At 41.0% G+C, this 17,535-nt stretch overlaps 1 protein-coding gene across 20 annotated transcripts in view; it reads left to right on the forward strand.

The window, feature by feature from the left end:
• The window catches only part of CELF4 (CUGBP Elav-like family member 4), an 801,906-nt gene that overhangs the window by 117,565 nt on the left and 666,806 nt on the right, over window positions 1-17,535 (forward strand). For 19 of the 20 annotated variants that reach the window (XM_087927563.1, XM_087927573.1, XM_087927558.1 and 16 more), the window contains exon 2: window positions 15,076-15,158. In XM_087927563.1, coding sequence (XP_087783689.1) covers window positions 15,076-15,158 — 83 coding nt within the window. Of the gene's footprint in view, window positions 1-10,779; window positions 11,017-15,075; window positions 15,159-17,535 lie in introns of those variants that run through there. The other variant, XM_087927575.1, reaches the window with a different exon arrangement.

Below are 17,535 nucleotides of genomic sequence, written 5' to 3' on the forward strand. Positions count from 1 at the left end.
CTCCATCCAGCCACCTCACTTTCTGTCGTCCCATTCTTCTATTGCCCTCAATCTTTCCCAGAGTAGTCAGGGTTGATCTTCTCTAGGACTGACCGGTTGGGTCTCCTTGGAGTCCAAGGGATTTGCAGGAGTCTTCTCCAGCACCAGAGTTTAAAGGCCTCAGTTCTTGAGATATTGCAACACTGCTATCATATCACCCCTAGTCCTTCTTTTCATCACACTAGATATACCCAGTTCCTGCAAACATTCTTCATATGTTTTAAGCCTCCAGCCCTCTAATCATCTTTGTTGTTCTTCTCAGCATTCTTTCCAGAGTCTCAACATCTTTTTTTTATATCATGTGACCAAAACATCATCCAGTGACCCAAACTGGATGCAATATTCCAAGTGGGGTCTTACTTTCTCTCTCTCTTCATCTCCATATCCCAGAGGGAAATTTTGCTACGCTCTCTGTTGTCCTCTGACCCAACCTGCTTTGTTTACACAAAAAGACCTTGATAGATATTCCCTCGGCTCTCAATCTCAGATCATCAGAGCTTGAAAAGAAAAGTTTTTTAAAAAAAAATTAAAACCTTCTTCTTCTGGAGATGTCAAACTTCTTTTCAAGCAGCTGGTTGAAGACAGCTGGGTTTGTCACAAGACTTTGCTACAAAACCACATTATGCCTCTCGCATTGTGTTGCAGCCCTCCAAAGTCTTTAGGGATTGATTAGAGGGGAATGGTGTGACCTTTGCTGCAATTATTACCCATCTGTGTTTCATGCAATTATTATTTATGTTGCTGAATCCCCGGGTGGCAAAATTAAAATAGGGAAGAGATAGAAGTCTCCCCCCTGCCCTCGCCGCCCCATCAAATCTTCCTGTTTCTCCTGTCTCCAGCTTCTGGGCTATTTCCACCGCCTTCTCTTTAACAATGTAGGCCTCCCTGGAGAGCGTTTGATTCAACCTCATGTTTCCTAGAGACCGTGGCTCAATAGAATGACAGTTAATTACTGGCTAGGATTGTCCACAGGCCTTCATTGAAGAAGAAGAAAAAAGGAATGTCATGCAGGGGTAGGAAGTAACATGTCGAATGTGGTCCTTTCTTGGCTACCACCAAGAAAAGGGGGTCAACCTCTTCTCCAAAGCACCTAAAGGCGGAACAAGAAGCAATGGATGGAAAATAATCAAGGAGAGAAGAAATCTATAACTAAATTGGAATTTCCTAACAGGGGAAAAAAATTGACCAGTGGAATGATTTGCCTTCAAAAGTTGTGGCTGCTCCAGCACTGGAGGCTTTTAAGAAGAGAGTGGTCAACCATTTGTCTGAAATGGTATGGGGTCTCCTGCTTGGCCAGGGGGTTGGACTAGAAGACCTCCAATGTCCCTTCAAGGTTCCTTCTGGCCTGGTGTAGCCTTCTCTTCAAACAAGAGCTGGTCAACCTTTTTTTTCCAAAGCACCAAAAGGCAAGACAAGAAACAATGGATGAAAACTAATCAAGGAGGGAAGCAACCTAGAACTAAGGAGAAATTTTCTGACAGTCAGAATAATTAATCACTGGAACAACTTTCCTCTAGAAGTTGTGAATGGTCCAACCCTGGAAGTTTTTAAAGAAGAGATTGGGCCTCCACTTGTCTGAAATGTTATAAGGTTTCCTGCTTGGCTAGATGAGTGGTCTGGAAGGCCTTCAACTCTATGGTTCTATATACTATCATAGAGTTGAACAATTGAAAGAGCCATAGACACAGAGTGCCTGAAGAAATTCCCTTCTTTCCAGCCACTCTGGGACTTTGCTTAAACCTCGTAGAGGCAAAGTTAGTTAACACTACACTCCAGAATGAATCCACAACCCAGCTCACCAAGAGAAGTTTATTTAGCCACATGCATGGCTGGGTATATCCATCTAATCTCCCGTGAGTTAATTGACTGGTTCAATTGATTCTGGGTCAGTTAACCGACTGGGTCAATTAACCCTTTTTGGAATTGCTGTGACACATTGCTTCCTCCGTTGACCCAATTAAGGATGTTGTGGGAGGCAAGCCAGCCACATCCTCCAATTACTACTTGGGCTGCTCTCTTCTGAGTTCCCTGTGGAAAGTTTTGAGTCAACCAAATTGGACTTTTCATTTAACCTCCCGCTACAGTCCCAAATCCCCTAATCTATGTTTGCAACTTTGTAATTCAATACCAGGGCTGGAAGATCTTCTAGTCCAATCCCCTGATCAAGCAGAAGATCTTCTATTTTTCTGGGCAAATGGCTGTCCAATGTCTTCTTGAAATCTTCCAGTGAGGGAGCACCTACAGCTTCTGAAGGCAAGCCATTCCACTGATTAATTATTCTCACTGTCAGGAAATTTCTCTTTAGTTCTAGGATGGTTCTCTTCACAAGCTTCCACCCATTACGTCTTAATAGAAAAATAGACTATTAGTTGAATGGGACCTTGGAGGTCTTCCAGTCCAGCCCCCTGCTCAAGCAGGAGACTCTACACCTTTTCTGAAAAATGGCTGCCTAGTTTCTTCTTAAAAACCTCCAGTGATGGAGAACCCACACCTTCTGAAGGTAAGCTGTTCCACTGGTTAGTTGTTCTCACTGTCAGAAAATTTCTCCTCAGTTCTAAGTTCTTCTTGAAGTTGACCTGTATTAGGCAAAAACAAATTGAGTGCAGATATAGAATTTAGGGTTGCGAACACCCCCCTAGGCTTGGTTGGATTTTCTGCATGGAATCTTGCTATAAGGGGATCGGCCTAGACATTCCTACTCATTACCCAAGATGCCTCTGATAATGGGTAGCCCTTCCACTTGATTAGCTGTCAGGATTCCAGCAATCACTCTAACTAAATCATGATTCTCAAGCCAAACTTCAAGAAACTTCAAAGGACCCATTAGAGGCGACATGCTGGCACTGCCCTGTATGAAGCCAACTCTGGCATATGTCATTCACAGTCACCTGTCACCCTCTTTTCCCCCTCCCCCCAGGGTGTCTCATCAACCAGATTCTCCAACTGAGCCCATTTACAGTTTGGGTGTCATCACTCACGTTCTCCAATTAAATATATTCACGGGCAAAAGCTCTGGTAGTTTAGTTGCAATCTTTTAAGGATAAGAGTTGGAATGTACTTTTGCTTTCAAATGGCTACACTGCTCTTCCATAGTTCCTCCCCCCTCCCTTTTTTTTAATGGCAACTATCAAAACAGGCCTAGGGATGCTTTATGAGTTGACTGAGTGGTTAGTTATTTATATTTGTAATTGTTTATTTTCTTTTATTTTTCCATTGTTCATTGGCTATATTAATGAGATTTATTACGGGGGAATGGTGTCCCTCTATCTATAGTTTCCTTCCTGTAGATGCGGAGAGCGTTGCTTTCCAGACAAAGATATTTGCGACATCAAAAATAGGCAACGGGCAGGATGAAACTGATATTATATTCTAGTCTTAAAAAGAATTAAAAAAATAAAATAACATGATGCATCATCGGGGTTTGTCACCAGAGAAAAATTGTGTAGAATCTATAACGGCATTTCGAATCTTTGCTGGAAATCTGAACAGGACAAAAGGACATTTATTGTGCCGGGTGGACATGTAAAAAAAAACAAAAAAAAAAACCCAAAGCCAGAACATTTTGCATACAAATATACGCATTAATTCAGAAGATTTTAAAGGTTAAAGTACGATTGAAAGCAAAGATTTCATTTTTGGAGGACAGTGAACAAGCAACTAGGAAAAAAGTCATGTAACGATGTTTTTCTATACGACAAGGGCAGCAAGATTATGATTTACCTAAAAGTAGGAAGATTCAAGAGGCGACATGGCTCAGCTGGAGAGCTGACCGCCCAGGTTCCGGACCCCAGCACCATGTGGACTAGACCAGGGGTCGCCAACCTTTTGGACCTCAGGGACCACCAAACTCCTAATTTCAAATTCTGCAGACCACTGATATGAATTTTGACTGACGGTGGCTGGCTGACATTGGTGGGGAAGTCGGTCCCATATTCCACAGCTGCAGTAGTCACAGGACTGGCCCTTTGGTCATCCCGGAGCAGCTGCACCTCCATCCAGGAATATGGGAGTGACTTTCCCATCAACATCAGGAAGCCACCCTGGGGTGGATTTCCCTCCCCTGCTGTTGGTCTTACCTTCTAGTTCCAGCTTGCAAGGTAAGGTTTGTGCTTGGCCGAAAGGTGAGGGCTAGCAGGTGGGTGGACCCTGTGGGCGGTGGGCCATGTGTTCCTGTGCAGCCTGGATTAATTGCTTTCTCTGCAGATCTCCAAAATTTTCTCACGGACCTCCAGTGGTCCTCAGCCCACTGGTTGGCGACCACTGGACTAGAAAACCTCCAAAGTCCCTTCCGATTCTGTTATTCTTGAAATGAAACAGAGGAACGACTTGCCTCTAGAAGTTGTGGATACTCCACCACTGGAGTTTTTCAAGAAGAAGTTGGACATTCATTTGTCTGAAATGGTTATAGGGATTCTTGCTTGAGCAAGGGGTTGGACTATTTATTTATTTATTTATTTTGGCAAGAGATTATAAGATAACAGGTATAATTATGAACATAGTTATGAATACATGAAATGGGTACATATAAGAAAAATAAAAAGAAACAATAGGACAGGGATGGTAGGCATATTGGTGCGCTTATGCATGCCCCCTACAGACCTTTAGGAAAGGGGTGAGGTCAGTAGTAGACAGTCTAAGGTTAAAGTTTTGGGGGTTTGGGGAAGAAACCACAGAGTCAGGTAGAGGATTCCAGACATTGACCACTCTGTTGCTGAAGTCGTATTTCCTGCAATCAAGTTTGGTGCAGTTAACCTTGAGTTTGTATCTATTGTGTGCTCTTGTTGTGATTGAGGTAGGACATTGCAATGTATGATTTTATATACTATACTTAGATCGGACTGAAGGCAGAGTAGTTCTAGGTCTTCTAGGTCTAGAATTTCAAGTCTGGTGGCATAAGGTATTCTGCAGTGAGTAGAGGAATGGAGAACTCTTCTTGTGAAATATTTCTGGACTTTCTCAACTGTGTTAATATCAGATATGTAATGTGGGTTCCAGACTGATGAGCTGTATTCAAGTATTGGTCTAGCAAATGTTTTGTATGCTCTAGTTAGTAGCGTGATATTACCAGAGAAAAAGCTACATAGGATTAGGTTAACAACTCTTAACGTCTTTTTGGCTATGTAGTTACAGTGGGCTCTAGCACTTAGATCATTTGAGATGAGTACTCCAAGATCCTTGACAGAGCTTGGATCTTCAACAAGGTCTTGACTATTCAGCCTGTATTTTATTTTCTGATTTTTCTTGCCAATATGTAAGACAGAGCATTTATTTGTTGAGATTTGAAGTTGCCATTTGTTGGACCATTCTGATACATAGTCGAGGTCTCCAAGGTCCCTTCAACTCTGTAATGCTGTTAACTTTCTTCCAATCAGACACAAAGCAACCTTCACACCTGCATTAACCTGTGGCCCAGGTGACTCTATAAGCAAAGCCCACCCCTATTTTAACATGATTCCCCCTTCTGCCTCTCTGCCTCCAGCTTTACCATTTTTCACGATTGTCACAGCACTTATGAATCCATTTTCCCCCTCAAACCCTAAGATTTATCACATTCATTGCAATTCCATTTTCCCACATATCATCACCACCACTCTCCTAAATATTGCTAGTAAAAACTTAAAATGGAAACGGCAAGCAACTGCTGGGTATTGAGGTGAGGATATTCAAATACTGCAGCACAGCAGTGTGGAATTTTACACATCCATTGCAACCTGCGTTTGCCTGATGTGTGGTCTTGGCTTTGGGATTTTGCTCCCATTTCTTAACGTTCAAAATGCTCTGAGACAAATAGGGAGGCGCAGTGGCTCAGTGGTTTGAGACCTGAGCGCCACACGATGGAGTGAGCTCCTGCCCACCTAGCAGTTCAAAAGCATTAAAATGCAAGCAGATAAATAGGTACCACTTTGGTAGGAATGTAATAGCATTCCGTGAGCCTTTTGTGTGTAGCCATGCTGGCCAATATGACCACAGAAAATGTCTCTGGACAGCTGCTGACTCCCTTGGCCAACAAAAGGGAGATAAGCGTTGTGCTCTAAAACTGGACATGACTAGACAAGGAAATATGTTCCTTACTTGAGAAAGATTCCGCAGTACTCAGGAACAGCTGCTGAAGATGATGGGATTTGTAAAAGTGGCTGCATTAAATTCTTTGGTGGGAGAAAAGGCACTGCCTAGATCAGGGGTGGGCAAACTACGGCCCGGGGGCCACATCCGGCCCGTTGGTCTTTTTAATCCAGCCCGCCGAAGATTGGTACAGAATTAAGGTTTGATGTGAATGATTGAATGACTGCATTCATTTGATTTTGACTTGTAATGACAGGCATTTTGACACCAGGTGGCGGCCCGTCTGTCAAATTTTAAAAGTCAATGAGGCCCCCGAGCCAAAAACTTTGCCCAACCCTGGTCTAGATGTATGGCTGACTTTATGGTCTTTTATAGCAGCAGTCGCCAACCGGTGGGCCTTGGCCCACTGGTGGGCTATGAGAAAATTTTGGTGGGACGCAGAGAAATTTCACCCCCAGAGCACCCCCACAAAGCAATTAGACTGTGCAGAAACACAAGGCTGTGCCGCCTACATGGCCCATGGGAAACCTCACCGCCCACTCACTCCTTACCCGGTAAACTTGTCTGCTAAATTGCTATTTTTCCTTTTTCTGACCATCAGCTGTTCTGCTGTGCTGGGAGATTTAGATTAGCTAGGAAGCAGGAAATGGTTGGATTTCTTGCTTTCTAGCTAGTCTTTAGATCTTCAGCTCAGCACAGCCGAACCTCCCTTAGGACTGTTTGCTTGCAAGCAAATTCAGTGCAGACTCACGGAAAGCAAATTTGAGAGACTGAGCTAGCCGATGGCAGATAGATAGATCACTGAATGAGTCTGTGATTCTGTGAGCAACTCAATCTGCCTGCTTTGCCTAATTTTGGGTAAAAGTAGCTTTTCTTTATTAAAAAAAATCAATATTTTTATAAATATTTATAATATTTACATACAAGCCATGTCCAGCCAGTCACATGACCAACAAGCCACACCCACAAATTAGGCCACACCCAACAGAATCAGTTAGTGGTCCCTGGGATCTAGAATTATGAGTTTGGTGGTCCCTGAGGTCCAGAAGGTTGGCAACCCCTGCTCTATAGGCTTTTTTCATAAAATGGGGGAGAAATGCATTTAGAATTTGTGTTTTGGATGATTAGAAAACAACAACTGGATATTAGAAATAAGTGAGTAGTGTTTTGAAATTGCACTGCCATTGCACTTATATTTGTAGCAGAACCAATTGGATGCTTTTTTGTTTTTTAATCTTTCTTTGTGCACCTTTGCTCTTCCTTCCTTCCTTCCTTCCTTCCTTCCTTCCTTCCTTCCCTCCTTCCTTCCTTCTTTACTTATTTACCTATTTATTTATTTCTTCCCTCCCTCCCTCTGTTCCTATCTTCCTACCTTTCTATCTTCCTACCGTCTACATCCATCCTCCATCCTCTCTCTTCCTTTCCTTTCCTTTCCTTTCCTTTCCTTTCCTTTCCTTTCCTTTCCTTTCCTTTCCTTTCCTTTCCTTTCCTTTCCTTTCCTTTCCTTTCCTTTCCTTTCCTTCCCCCTCCTCTTGCTTCCTTCCGGTCCCCTTTCTTTTTTTCTTCTTTTTAATCTTTATTAGTTTGGTTTCACTTATATGCTCTATGTAAAACTTTCAATTAAACATATTTTTTAAAAAAATAGTTGATGGGGAAGAAACGTTCACATCTAGAAATTAAACTAGACAATTCTCTGATTAAGCCTGTCTTTTAAAATTAGTCTTAAAATGAACATTTTTTTTATATTAGAGGACTATAGTTTTGGGCACAATGATGGTATTTGTTCTCCCAGCTCTGAGAGATATTGACTGTGTTCAGACAACACACATAAGAATGCCAAAGGCCTAACAGCTCTGTTCAGAGAAAGTACTGTCATTAGGTTGACTCATTTTTGCTTTATTTAGGGTATATGTGTTGTGTTCAGATCAGTGTTTCTCAACGCTGCCAGTTGAAGAGGTAGTATCATTTCTAGTAATGAGTGGGGTTTGCTCTTAGTTTATATTCTAGTGGCTTGCCCTGTCAGACCACTCCCACCAACGCTGGCAGGACAATCTCCTCCTGCTCCTCCTGCTCCTGCTCCTCCTCCTCCTCCTCCTCCTCCTCCAACCAAGCTCCCTTTTAGCACTGAAGGCATTACCTAGCTGGGTCATGAAACATCTGCAAGAAAACCTCTAAGCTCAGAGAACACCAAGCACCCCACGGTCCTTCTCTTCCTCCTCCTTCTCTTTGCCTATCTCCCTCCCTTCTAGCACTGATGATGCAACCTGGTTGGGTCATGAAATATGTGCAAGAATACCGCCAAGCTCAGACAGTACCAAGGACCCCATAGTCCTCCTCCTCCTCCTCCAACCCAACTCCCTTCTAGCACTGATAATGTTACCTAACTGGGTCATGAAACATCTGCAAGAAGGTTCAAGCTCAGAGAGAGTTCTGCTCCTCCTCCTCTTTGCCTATCTCCTGCCCTTCTAGCACTGATGATGGAACCTGGTTGGGTCATGAAAAATCTGCAAGACTACCACTAAGCTCAGAGAGGAATAAGAACTCCTCCTCTTCCTCCTCTCCACAAATCCAACTCTCTTCTAGCACTACCTAGCTAGGTCATGAAATGTCTCCATGAAAACCACCAAGCTCAGAGAGCACCAAGCACCCCTCTGTCTCTATCACACCCAATCTCCTCCTTCTGGAGAAAGGGTTTTGTTTTAATCCTTCAATCCCCATTGCTTCCCTTGTTCCCAACAGACCTTACCAGTGTGTGTGGGGGTGGGGTGTCTGTTTTCCCAAGGACAGGAAGAGTTGGCCACCCGTCCCCTTTGAATTATTAGATGTAATCTAGAAGCCTAGCAGACCTTCATTATTCTCAGCTGTCATGAGAACCATCACCAGGAGAGGAAATATATAGCAACCATTACAGGAAAGTCACACTCTGTAGTTTATCTTTTCGCTGGTGTGCCTCCATCAGCACCTCATTAGATGGTATCAACTACTCTGGGTTTGAAACTGGTGGCATTGTCTTCCCTCATCGTCTGGACCGCGGAGATTCATGCAGCGCATGATTTAGTACCAAAATTAAATGTTGAGTATTGTTTTCCATTTGAGTTTTGACCGGTTGCCTTTTGAAAACTGTCCAGATATCATTAACTCTCTTGTTGAACCTTCTTTCACATAAAATACACACTTCTTATGACTACAATTATTTATTTGCACAAAAGCAATCAAGTAAAGACATGCGTGGATTATTTCCATGTTTATTGAGAAACTGAGTTAAGACTAAGCTTGGCTTAGTCTAAACTAGCTTACAAAGCTGACTTAATGATTGTTAGGGATTCAACAGAGGCTCAAGGGTACTGTCTTCTGAACAGTGTTGAAATTCTCTGCTGTGGAATGGTAGAAAGAATGCTGTTCTTACATGGACGTATAAGAAAGACAGACTTTGAACATCTGAATGTCCCACAGGTGCTTTTTAAAGAAGCAACTGGACTTTCTGGTTTCTTTTTGAAGATTTTCACTTCTCCTCTGAAGATGCTTCTTCAGCTCTGACTGGATGGTGGGGAATGGAAAGATTTATATTCCTTGAAGACAGCTGATTATTTGCATCCTGTTAGAGGGTCAGTGACCCTGAGGACACAGATAAACCTCCAAGTGGCCTCAAGGACTGTCTAAAAGAATGCAAATGATCAGCTGTCTGCAAGAAATAAAAATCCTTCCATCCTCCACCATTCCATCAGGACTGAAGAAGCTTCTTGGGTGAGAAGTGAAACATCTTCAAAGATATTTTAGGACCAACTCTTTTAATACTCTACATAAATGACCTCTGTGATCATATCAAGAGCAACTGCGTTCTCTTCACTGATGATGTAAAGCTGTTCAATACCACAGACAATACTGCGACCCTTCAAAAAGACCTTGACTATGTATCAGAATGGTCAAACAAATGGCAACTTCACAAGAGCACACAATAGATACAAACTCAAGGTTAACCGCACCAAATTTGATTGCAGGAAATACGACTTCAGCAACAGAGTGGTCAATGTCTGGAAAACTCTACCCGACTCTGTAGTTTCTTCCCCAAACCCCAAAAACTTTAACCTTAGACTGTCTACTATTGACCTCACCCCTTTCCTAAGAGGTCTGTAGGGGGCGTGCATAAGCGCACCAACGTGCCTACTGTCCTTGTCCTATTGTTTCTTTTATTTTTTATTTTTCTTATACGTATCCATGTATTCATAACTATGTTTTTACTTATACCTATTATCTTGTAAACAATTGTAAACAATAAAATAAAATAAAATAAAATAAAATAAAAAAGAAACCAGACAGAATGATGAAGGAAGGATTTGTATTTCTTGGAATAGAAGTTCTTCCATCCTCGACCATTCCACCAGAACTGAAGAAGCTTCTTGGGTGAGAATTGAAATGAGGGAAAACGAAGTCCAATTACCTTTTGAAAAAAAAAGATCTTAAAGTCTTAAAGTTCCCAAGTTTGGAGAAGCCTGTTCTAGAACAAAAAGAGGAACTGGGGTTTTGTGTTTTTCCTGGACACCACAGGGTTAACTGATGGCCCTGCCCTCCTCCTGGAGACCAAGATGGAGCCACAGGTGCAAGACACCTGTTCCTGCTGATTGCACCAGCTGGGATTTTGCAGAAAGACTCCATCAGCTATTGTTCCTCCTTTGGATGGAGATTTGGAGCTACAGATTTGCGTCCCTCAGATGAGAAGCTTTTCATCTCCCAGTGCATTTTCCACCTGGTTGCAAATCTGGAGTTGTCCATGTTCATGGAGAGACCTGTCTTCAGAAGCGTGCCAAAAACGTTAGGGGGAATTTTGTAATTCTATTGTTTTCACTGGTGCGAGGACAACCCTATCTTCTGTAGCTTCCTTCAGCGTCGCAACAGATTTAAGACTTCAGCTTTGAAGTAAGTGTTGGCATAAGGATTTGTGGGTAGCCCCACACCGCACCCCAGAAGAATGAAATATTTTGGGAAATAATTTTAAAAAGGCAGAATATTATATTTCCTTTAGACTATGACTAAGGTGGAATTAGAATTCACTGTCTCCAGTGACACCGGTGACAGACCCAAAGTCAAGCAGTTGGCTTTTATGTTTAAGGTGGAACTAAAATTCACCATCTCCCAGTTATTAGATCAAACACAGCCAGCTTTCATGCCTAGTCAGGACTAGAACTCACTGTCTCCTAGAGATTGGCCCAAAGTCACCCAGCTGGCTTTCATCCCTAAGGCAGAACTAGAACTCACCACCTCTTGGTGATTGGCCCAGAGTCACCCAGCTAAGATAGGACTTGAACTTGCGCTTTCCTGCTTTTTATTCTGGTGCTTGCATATCAAGATCTTCCTCTAGAACCGAAGTTAGTATTCTTTTTTTTTTTTAAATCCCAGGTAATCTGGGACAGAACTTAAAAATATAGGGAAATTGCAGCAGTATCTCCTTTTGAGCAAAATGTTGCAACCTAACATTCCCTTCTGTTCAGTTCCCTTCCATTTCTTTTTCTATTCCATTCCATTCTATTCCAGTCTACATTCTGCTCGTTTCTCTCCATTCCATTCCATTTTATTCCATTCCGCATTTTCTTTTTTCTACTCTACTCTACTCTACTCTACTCTACTCTACTCTACTCTACTCTACTCTACTCTACTCTACTCTACTCCAATCCAATCCAATCCAATCCAATCCAATCCAATCCAATCCAATCCAATCCAATCCACTGCATTCTATTCCATTCCATTCCATTCCACTCCACTTCACATTTTCTATTTTATTCAATTCTATTCTATTCTATTCTATTCCATTCCATTCCACTCCACTCCACTCCACTCTATTCCATTCCATTCCACTCCACACCACTCCATATTTTCTATTCTATTCTATTCTATTCTATTCTATTCTATTCTATTCTATTCTATTCTATTCTATTCTATTCTATTCTATTCCATTCCATTCCACTCCACTCCACTCCACTCCACTCCACTGCATTCTATTCCATTCCATTCCATTCCACTCCACACCACTCCATATTTTCTATTCTATTCTATTCTATTCTATTCTATTCTATTCTATTCTATTCTATTCTATTCTATTTTGTTCTGTTCTGTTCTGTTCTGTTCTGTTCTGTTCTGTTCCGTTCCGTTCCATTCCATTCCATTCCATTCTATTCTATTCTATTCTATTCTAACCCTACTTACCCTACCCTACCCTACCCTACCTTACCCCACCCTATCCTATCCTATGTATGTCACAAGATGCTCAGGTGGACTGCTGTATAAACTGAGACATAAATTAAAATAAGCAATAAATCAGCACACCCCATTAACATATGTTAAGCTCAGTAGGCTATACAGACACAGATATACAGTATAGGCGATACATAGGTAGATCTCGATTAGCGTGGTTAATGAATCCCACAAAACAGTTGCGTGGTTTGAATTTGCGCTGCTCAGAGTGAGATTCCTATGGAAAATAGGGTAATTGGTTCCAGCTCAACAGAAATAGGCAAGGGAAAATTTTTAAACAGAAATGTTTACGTGTATATTAATGATTTTTTTACAGGATGAAAATAATGTAATTTAAATGTACAGTAAACAAAGCCACAGAGCGGTTACGGAAAGCGAAATAAAACTAGGCAAATTCTGCATATCGTTCCTGACAGGAAGCTTACAATCTCTCTCTCTCACACACACACACACATACCTCTTCTCTTTATAAAAAACTCTTTTTTTTTTCTCCAATGGAACTTTGCTTTTCCCTATTTTTCAAGCACGAAGATAAAAAGAGGATATAAACTCGTGAATGCAACTATGTGTGTGCCAGCCTCAATTGTGCACCCATTAGCCTCACATTAACTGCATGAATGGATGGACCGACAGAAGACAGACAGATACTGAATATAGAGGATAGAATGAGATGGAATTACCATATAACAAGCTGGCTCGGGAATTCTGGGAGTTAAAAGTCCACAAATCTTGACCCTGTCAAATTTAAAGGCTTCTGTTTCAGAGAATCCACCCTTTTCACAGGGCTCTTAAATTTGCCAAATCATTCTTCAGCACCTTTCATGGCCTTAGAATAGAATAACAGAGTTGGAAGCAGGGGTGGTGTTCAACCGGTGTTACCACGGTTCCGTGACTATGTTTTGCCTTTTCAAAAGTGGCCTTAAAAAAATACAACTGAGGTATGAGAAAGATATTAAAACACTAGCTTGATACCCGTGCTTCGCTGCAAAACTATGTTGTTGGGCTTAGTTTTTTTGGGAGGAAAATAAGGGGGAAAAAATCTGCCTCTGCCTCCCAGGATCCATCAGTATTCACCTGGCTAGCATCCTGTCAGTTGTGAGAGAGTTGAGGGCTATTTGAAAACTGAAACAGCATTTGCTGTGTGAGCAAGGAGGAGACAGCAAGGAGCCTGGGCATGGCTTAGCTCAACTGTTCTGTACTAAAGCTGCTGGCTGCTCTGAAACTGCAACTCCTCTTGTCTGCTTGTGTTTTGCATTTGTAACAGATTTCTTTTCAGGTGGGGAGGGGGAGTAGAACTCCTTAGCATCAGAGCATGTTAATAATAATAATATAGGAAGTACTAATGCTCTGATGGTCATTTTGAAGAATCCTTTCTTAGTGAGCACCTAAAAGCCAAGAGGAACACACGTGCCAAATTTCAAGTCTATAGGCTTTACGGTTCTGCAGATTTTGTGATGATGCGTGAGGGGTATTTCGCTTTTAGATATATAGAAGATATGGCTTCTACAAAGAGCAAACAGCACTCGGCCAAATAATGTTCGGGGTGGATAAAAAGTTAATAAATAAACTATACAACGTTTTGTTAAGCTTAAAAAATGGAAGACAAACAGGTAAAAGAGACAATGATAGCGTGGGCAAAAAAAATTGGATAGACTATATATTTAGACAAATGGCAAAAATGTTAGGAAAGAAACTGTAAGCTGACAATGGCAACTACTTACAAGGAAAATTTATATACAGTGTTTCATAGGTGGCACTTACCATTGACGAGGTTAACAAAAATGTTTAAAAATATGTCTGCCGGATGTTGGAAATGTAATCAGATACTGGGTACATATTATTACATGTGGTGGACATATGGGTAGAAGAGACGTTAAAGTTACATATGGTTTATAAGCCAGAAATATATCTGTTAAGTATGGTACCAGAAAAGTACGATAAAAGAAATATCTATTTAATATTAAATTTCTTGACAGCAGCAAGTATTATGTTTGCACAGAACTGGAAAAATGAGGAAACACCTACAGAAGAAGATGTAGTTAAAAAAAAATACTAGATTGTGCAGAAATAGACAGATTGATGTTATAGATAAAAGAAAAAGAAGATATAGAGTATTTTTGAATGTGTTCTACAAATGGTTGGATAATAGGGGTAGAAATTAGGAGCTTGGAAAGTAATATTATGTAAGCAAATGGATCCAGACAAAACACTTATGTATGTAAACTGAAAATGTATGTTTAACTCGAAGAACATATTGATTGGATACATCATATCGGCACAGCTAGTGAAAACCAACTCTAAAAGTTCTTGCAGTTTTTCCATAATTAGCAGAGCAAATATTTCCCTCCTCAGATGTCACTGATCACATTGTCCAATGAAAGTTGCTGGCAGGCTGCTTGGTCACTCCTCTCCTCCTTCAACTGCCACCTGTTGGGATGACCTTGGTTCCCACAAGAAAAAGTTTGTTTTGACTGCTTAGCCAGCTTATCTATTTCCCCTCCTTTACCCCTCTCAGAGTTTGTGGCAACTATGAGGCAGCCCAAGATGGCTTCCTCCAGATTCTAATGACAGAGGGTGGGATTAAGCTTGTGGTCATAATTGTTCAACTAGTCTTCTGTGTTTAGAAATAGACCCATCTGCTCATGGAGAAGATTTGGTCCTACCCAAAATTGGATCTCGGGAAAAGCTAGCCTGTTCTCATTTTTCTCCATGTTTTCTTTTTTACAGGTTGTGCCTTCCTAACGTACTGTGAAAGAGAGTCAGCTCTTAAAGCTCAGAGTGCATTACATGAACAGAAGACACTTCCAGGGGTGAGTCCAAATCGTTCTTTTAAGATGCTTCCTTGAAGTTGGAGAACATCAATGGTGTTATGTTTGGTCCAAGTACGGCATCTACCGGGAGGATAGAAAATGCCGTATTTTCTCTTTCTCTTTGGAACTTCCTCTCTTCCTTGTATTTCATGGTGGACCAGGCCCACCAAGAAGGAAGTTAAAGGAAGTGGTTGTGATGACTTTTTGTGAAAAAGTTGTGAAAAATTATGTTGATTTTTCCTTTTGAAAACTTGAAGGTGTTTCTGAGCAGTGACGTGATGGGCTGTTGCGGAGATGGACAATGCGTTTCTCTTGACTTGAACCCAAAAAGGTTTGAGATGACAACTTTGGTTGTTGAGTTCTTCACTCAAGTGTGTTGATGGCTGTTTGGAGTTGGGCCATTCTTGTTTTAGCATTTGGAATAACTCTGGTAATTTATTAAAGGCAGGAAAGAAGATTGTGAGCAAATTGGCATCATTATTCACAACTGGATCATACTCTGGAATTTTTAGTGTGTTCCAGCAGAAAAAAATAAGTTCAACACAAGTAGAACAATTAAAAAATGGAAGATAAAAATGTTGTTTATAAAGCTACCTATGTTCAATTTTTATGTGGCATGAATAAGACGTACTGGCTATGTTTGCGCAAGGGGTTTAACTTGGTTGTTGAAAGTCAATTAAAAAATTTTTTTTTGCTTAAGCTTAAAACAGATCAAGATTAACATGACAGATCAGTTCACCAACAGCTTGGTGAATAGTGTTTGTGTGAACAAAGCCACTCTTATGCCTAATGTTGGAACTTTAGACCCATTTCACAGAAATAGCTACCTGCAGAGAATTGAAAAATAGAATTTATCATAGGTTGAGGGTCTTTCTTACTTTTGTGCAAGATTTGATACTCGGTTTTCCAGTGGTTGCCAACGTAAGAATGGGAGACAAGCTGAGTCTTCAATGGCATTACTCACTATTTACAAGTTGTGTAAACCATTTCACCGACCTCCTCCAAATATTGTTGTACATCCCTTTGAACACCACTGATATGTGCAGTTTTACTTCTTCCAGCCTTCTGGTTTTATCATTATTTTTTGGGGGGGGTGCTTTTAAATACTCAGGTGCTCCAAATTAAACTTCTTCCTGTAGGGACTTTCTAATAATGTTTCCTATTGTGTTTTTCTGGTTTATCAAATGATAAATCGTCCAGATTTGGTTTAGAGTCAGGTGATGCCTAAGTGAAATTAAACAAATAGAATGGGGTTATGCCAAGAAAGACGCTTGGATCACTTAAAACTGTCTTAATTTCTCCCATCCCATAATTTGCTCCTCAATTCTGGGTTGTTGTTTCTTCTCTCGTTGTAGAACTGTGCTATCACTGAACTTCCTCCTAGAGTCTTTAACGTGCATTCTTTCAATATTTTGCATTAAAAAAAAAATGATTCCTTCACTGATTCTTTTTAATCTGCTGCCCTCAAATCTGGTTCTTGGCTTGCTGCAAATGGCTGAAGTGAGTTCAGCTTTGTGGACACCAGTTAGTTCTTTCTAGTTTTTCTTCTCTGGTACAAATTCAATTTCAGCTGCAAGGTGGATTTTAATAAAGATCAGAAAGAGAAAGAAGAAAATTGCAAATTGGTGCTCAGATGACGTGCTTGATACAACCAAATTTTACTTAGTGTGTTTGATTAGAAACCATCATAACACTTTCAAAATAAGGATGAGGTTCGTGGGTTTATTTTGGAGTGCGCCAAATTCCATACTGAGTTATGGTTTCCCCCACACAGTTTGCATTCGATTGTGTATCCATACACACCAAGACAAAGTTTGGAGGTAGCTTCTTTAGTAAGATATCTCCGATCTTTTTAGGAGGACTGACTATCCATCCTAAACTGACTTAGATGGATCTTCTTCCTAAGTTTAACTTTCTTATCTGAGTTACTTTGTGAGTTGACTTCAGAAGGCAATTCTCCTTCACTCTACTTCCTGTAGGAGGAGTGTCATATGATCCACTTAGTAGGATTTCTGGGTAACTTGTGGGTGTAAATAATTCTAATAATTTTGCTTCTTCCTGAGAGATATATCATTTTTGAATGTTTATTTATTTATTTATTTGATTTGTCAGTTGCTTGGTATAGGTGTTAACATGAGTAAAAATACAGGAAATAGGTACGACTAAATGGGGGCAATAGGACAGGGACTGTAGGCACGATTGTGCACTTATGCATGCCCTTCACAGACCTCTTAGAAATGGGTATTCTCTCCCTTCCTTCCTTCCTTCCTTCCTTCCTTCCTTCCTTCCTTCCTTCCTTCCTTCCTTCCTTCCTTCTGTTCTCCCTCCTCCCCCCTTCCTTCTTTTATTTTTTAAATAGGTACGAATAAATGGGGAC

Source organism: Pseudonaja textilis, chromosome 2 (assembly GCF_049901715.1).
Source record: "Pseudonaja textilis isolate UNSWEBS1 chromosome 2, rPseTex1.2, whole genome shotgun sequence".
In the NCBI taxonomy this organism is placed as follows: Eukaryota; Metazoa; Chordata; class Lepidosauria; order Squamata; family Elapidae; genus Pseudonaja; species Pseudonaja textilis.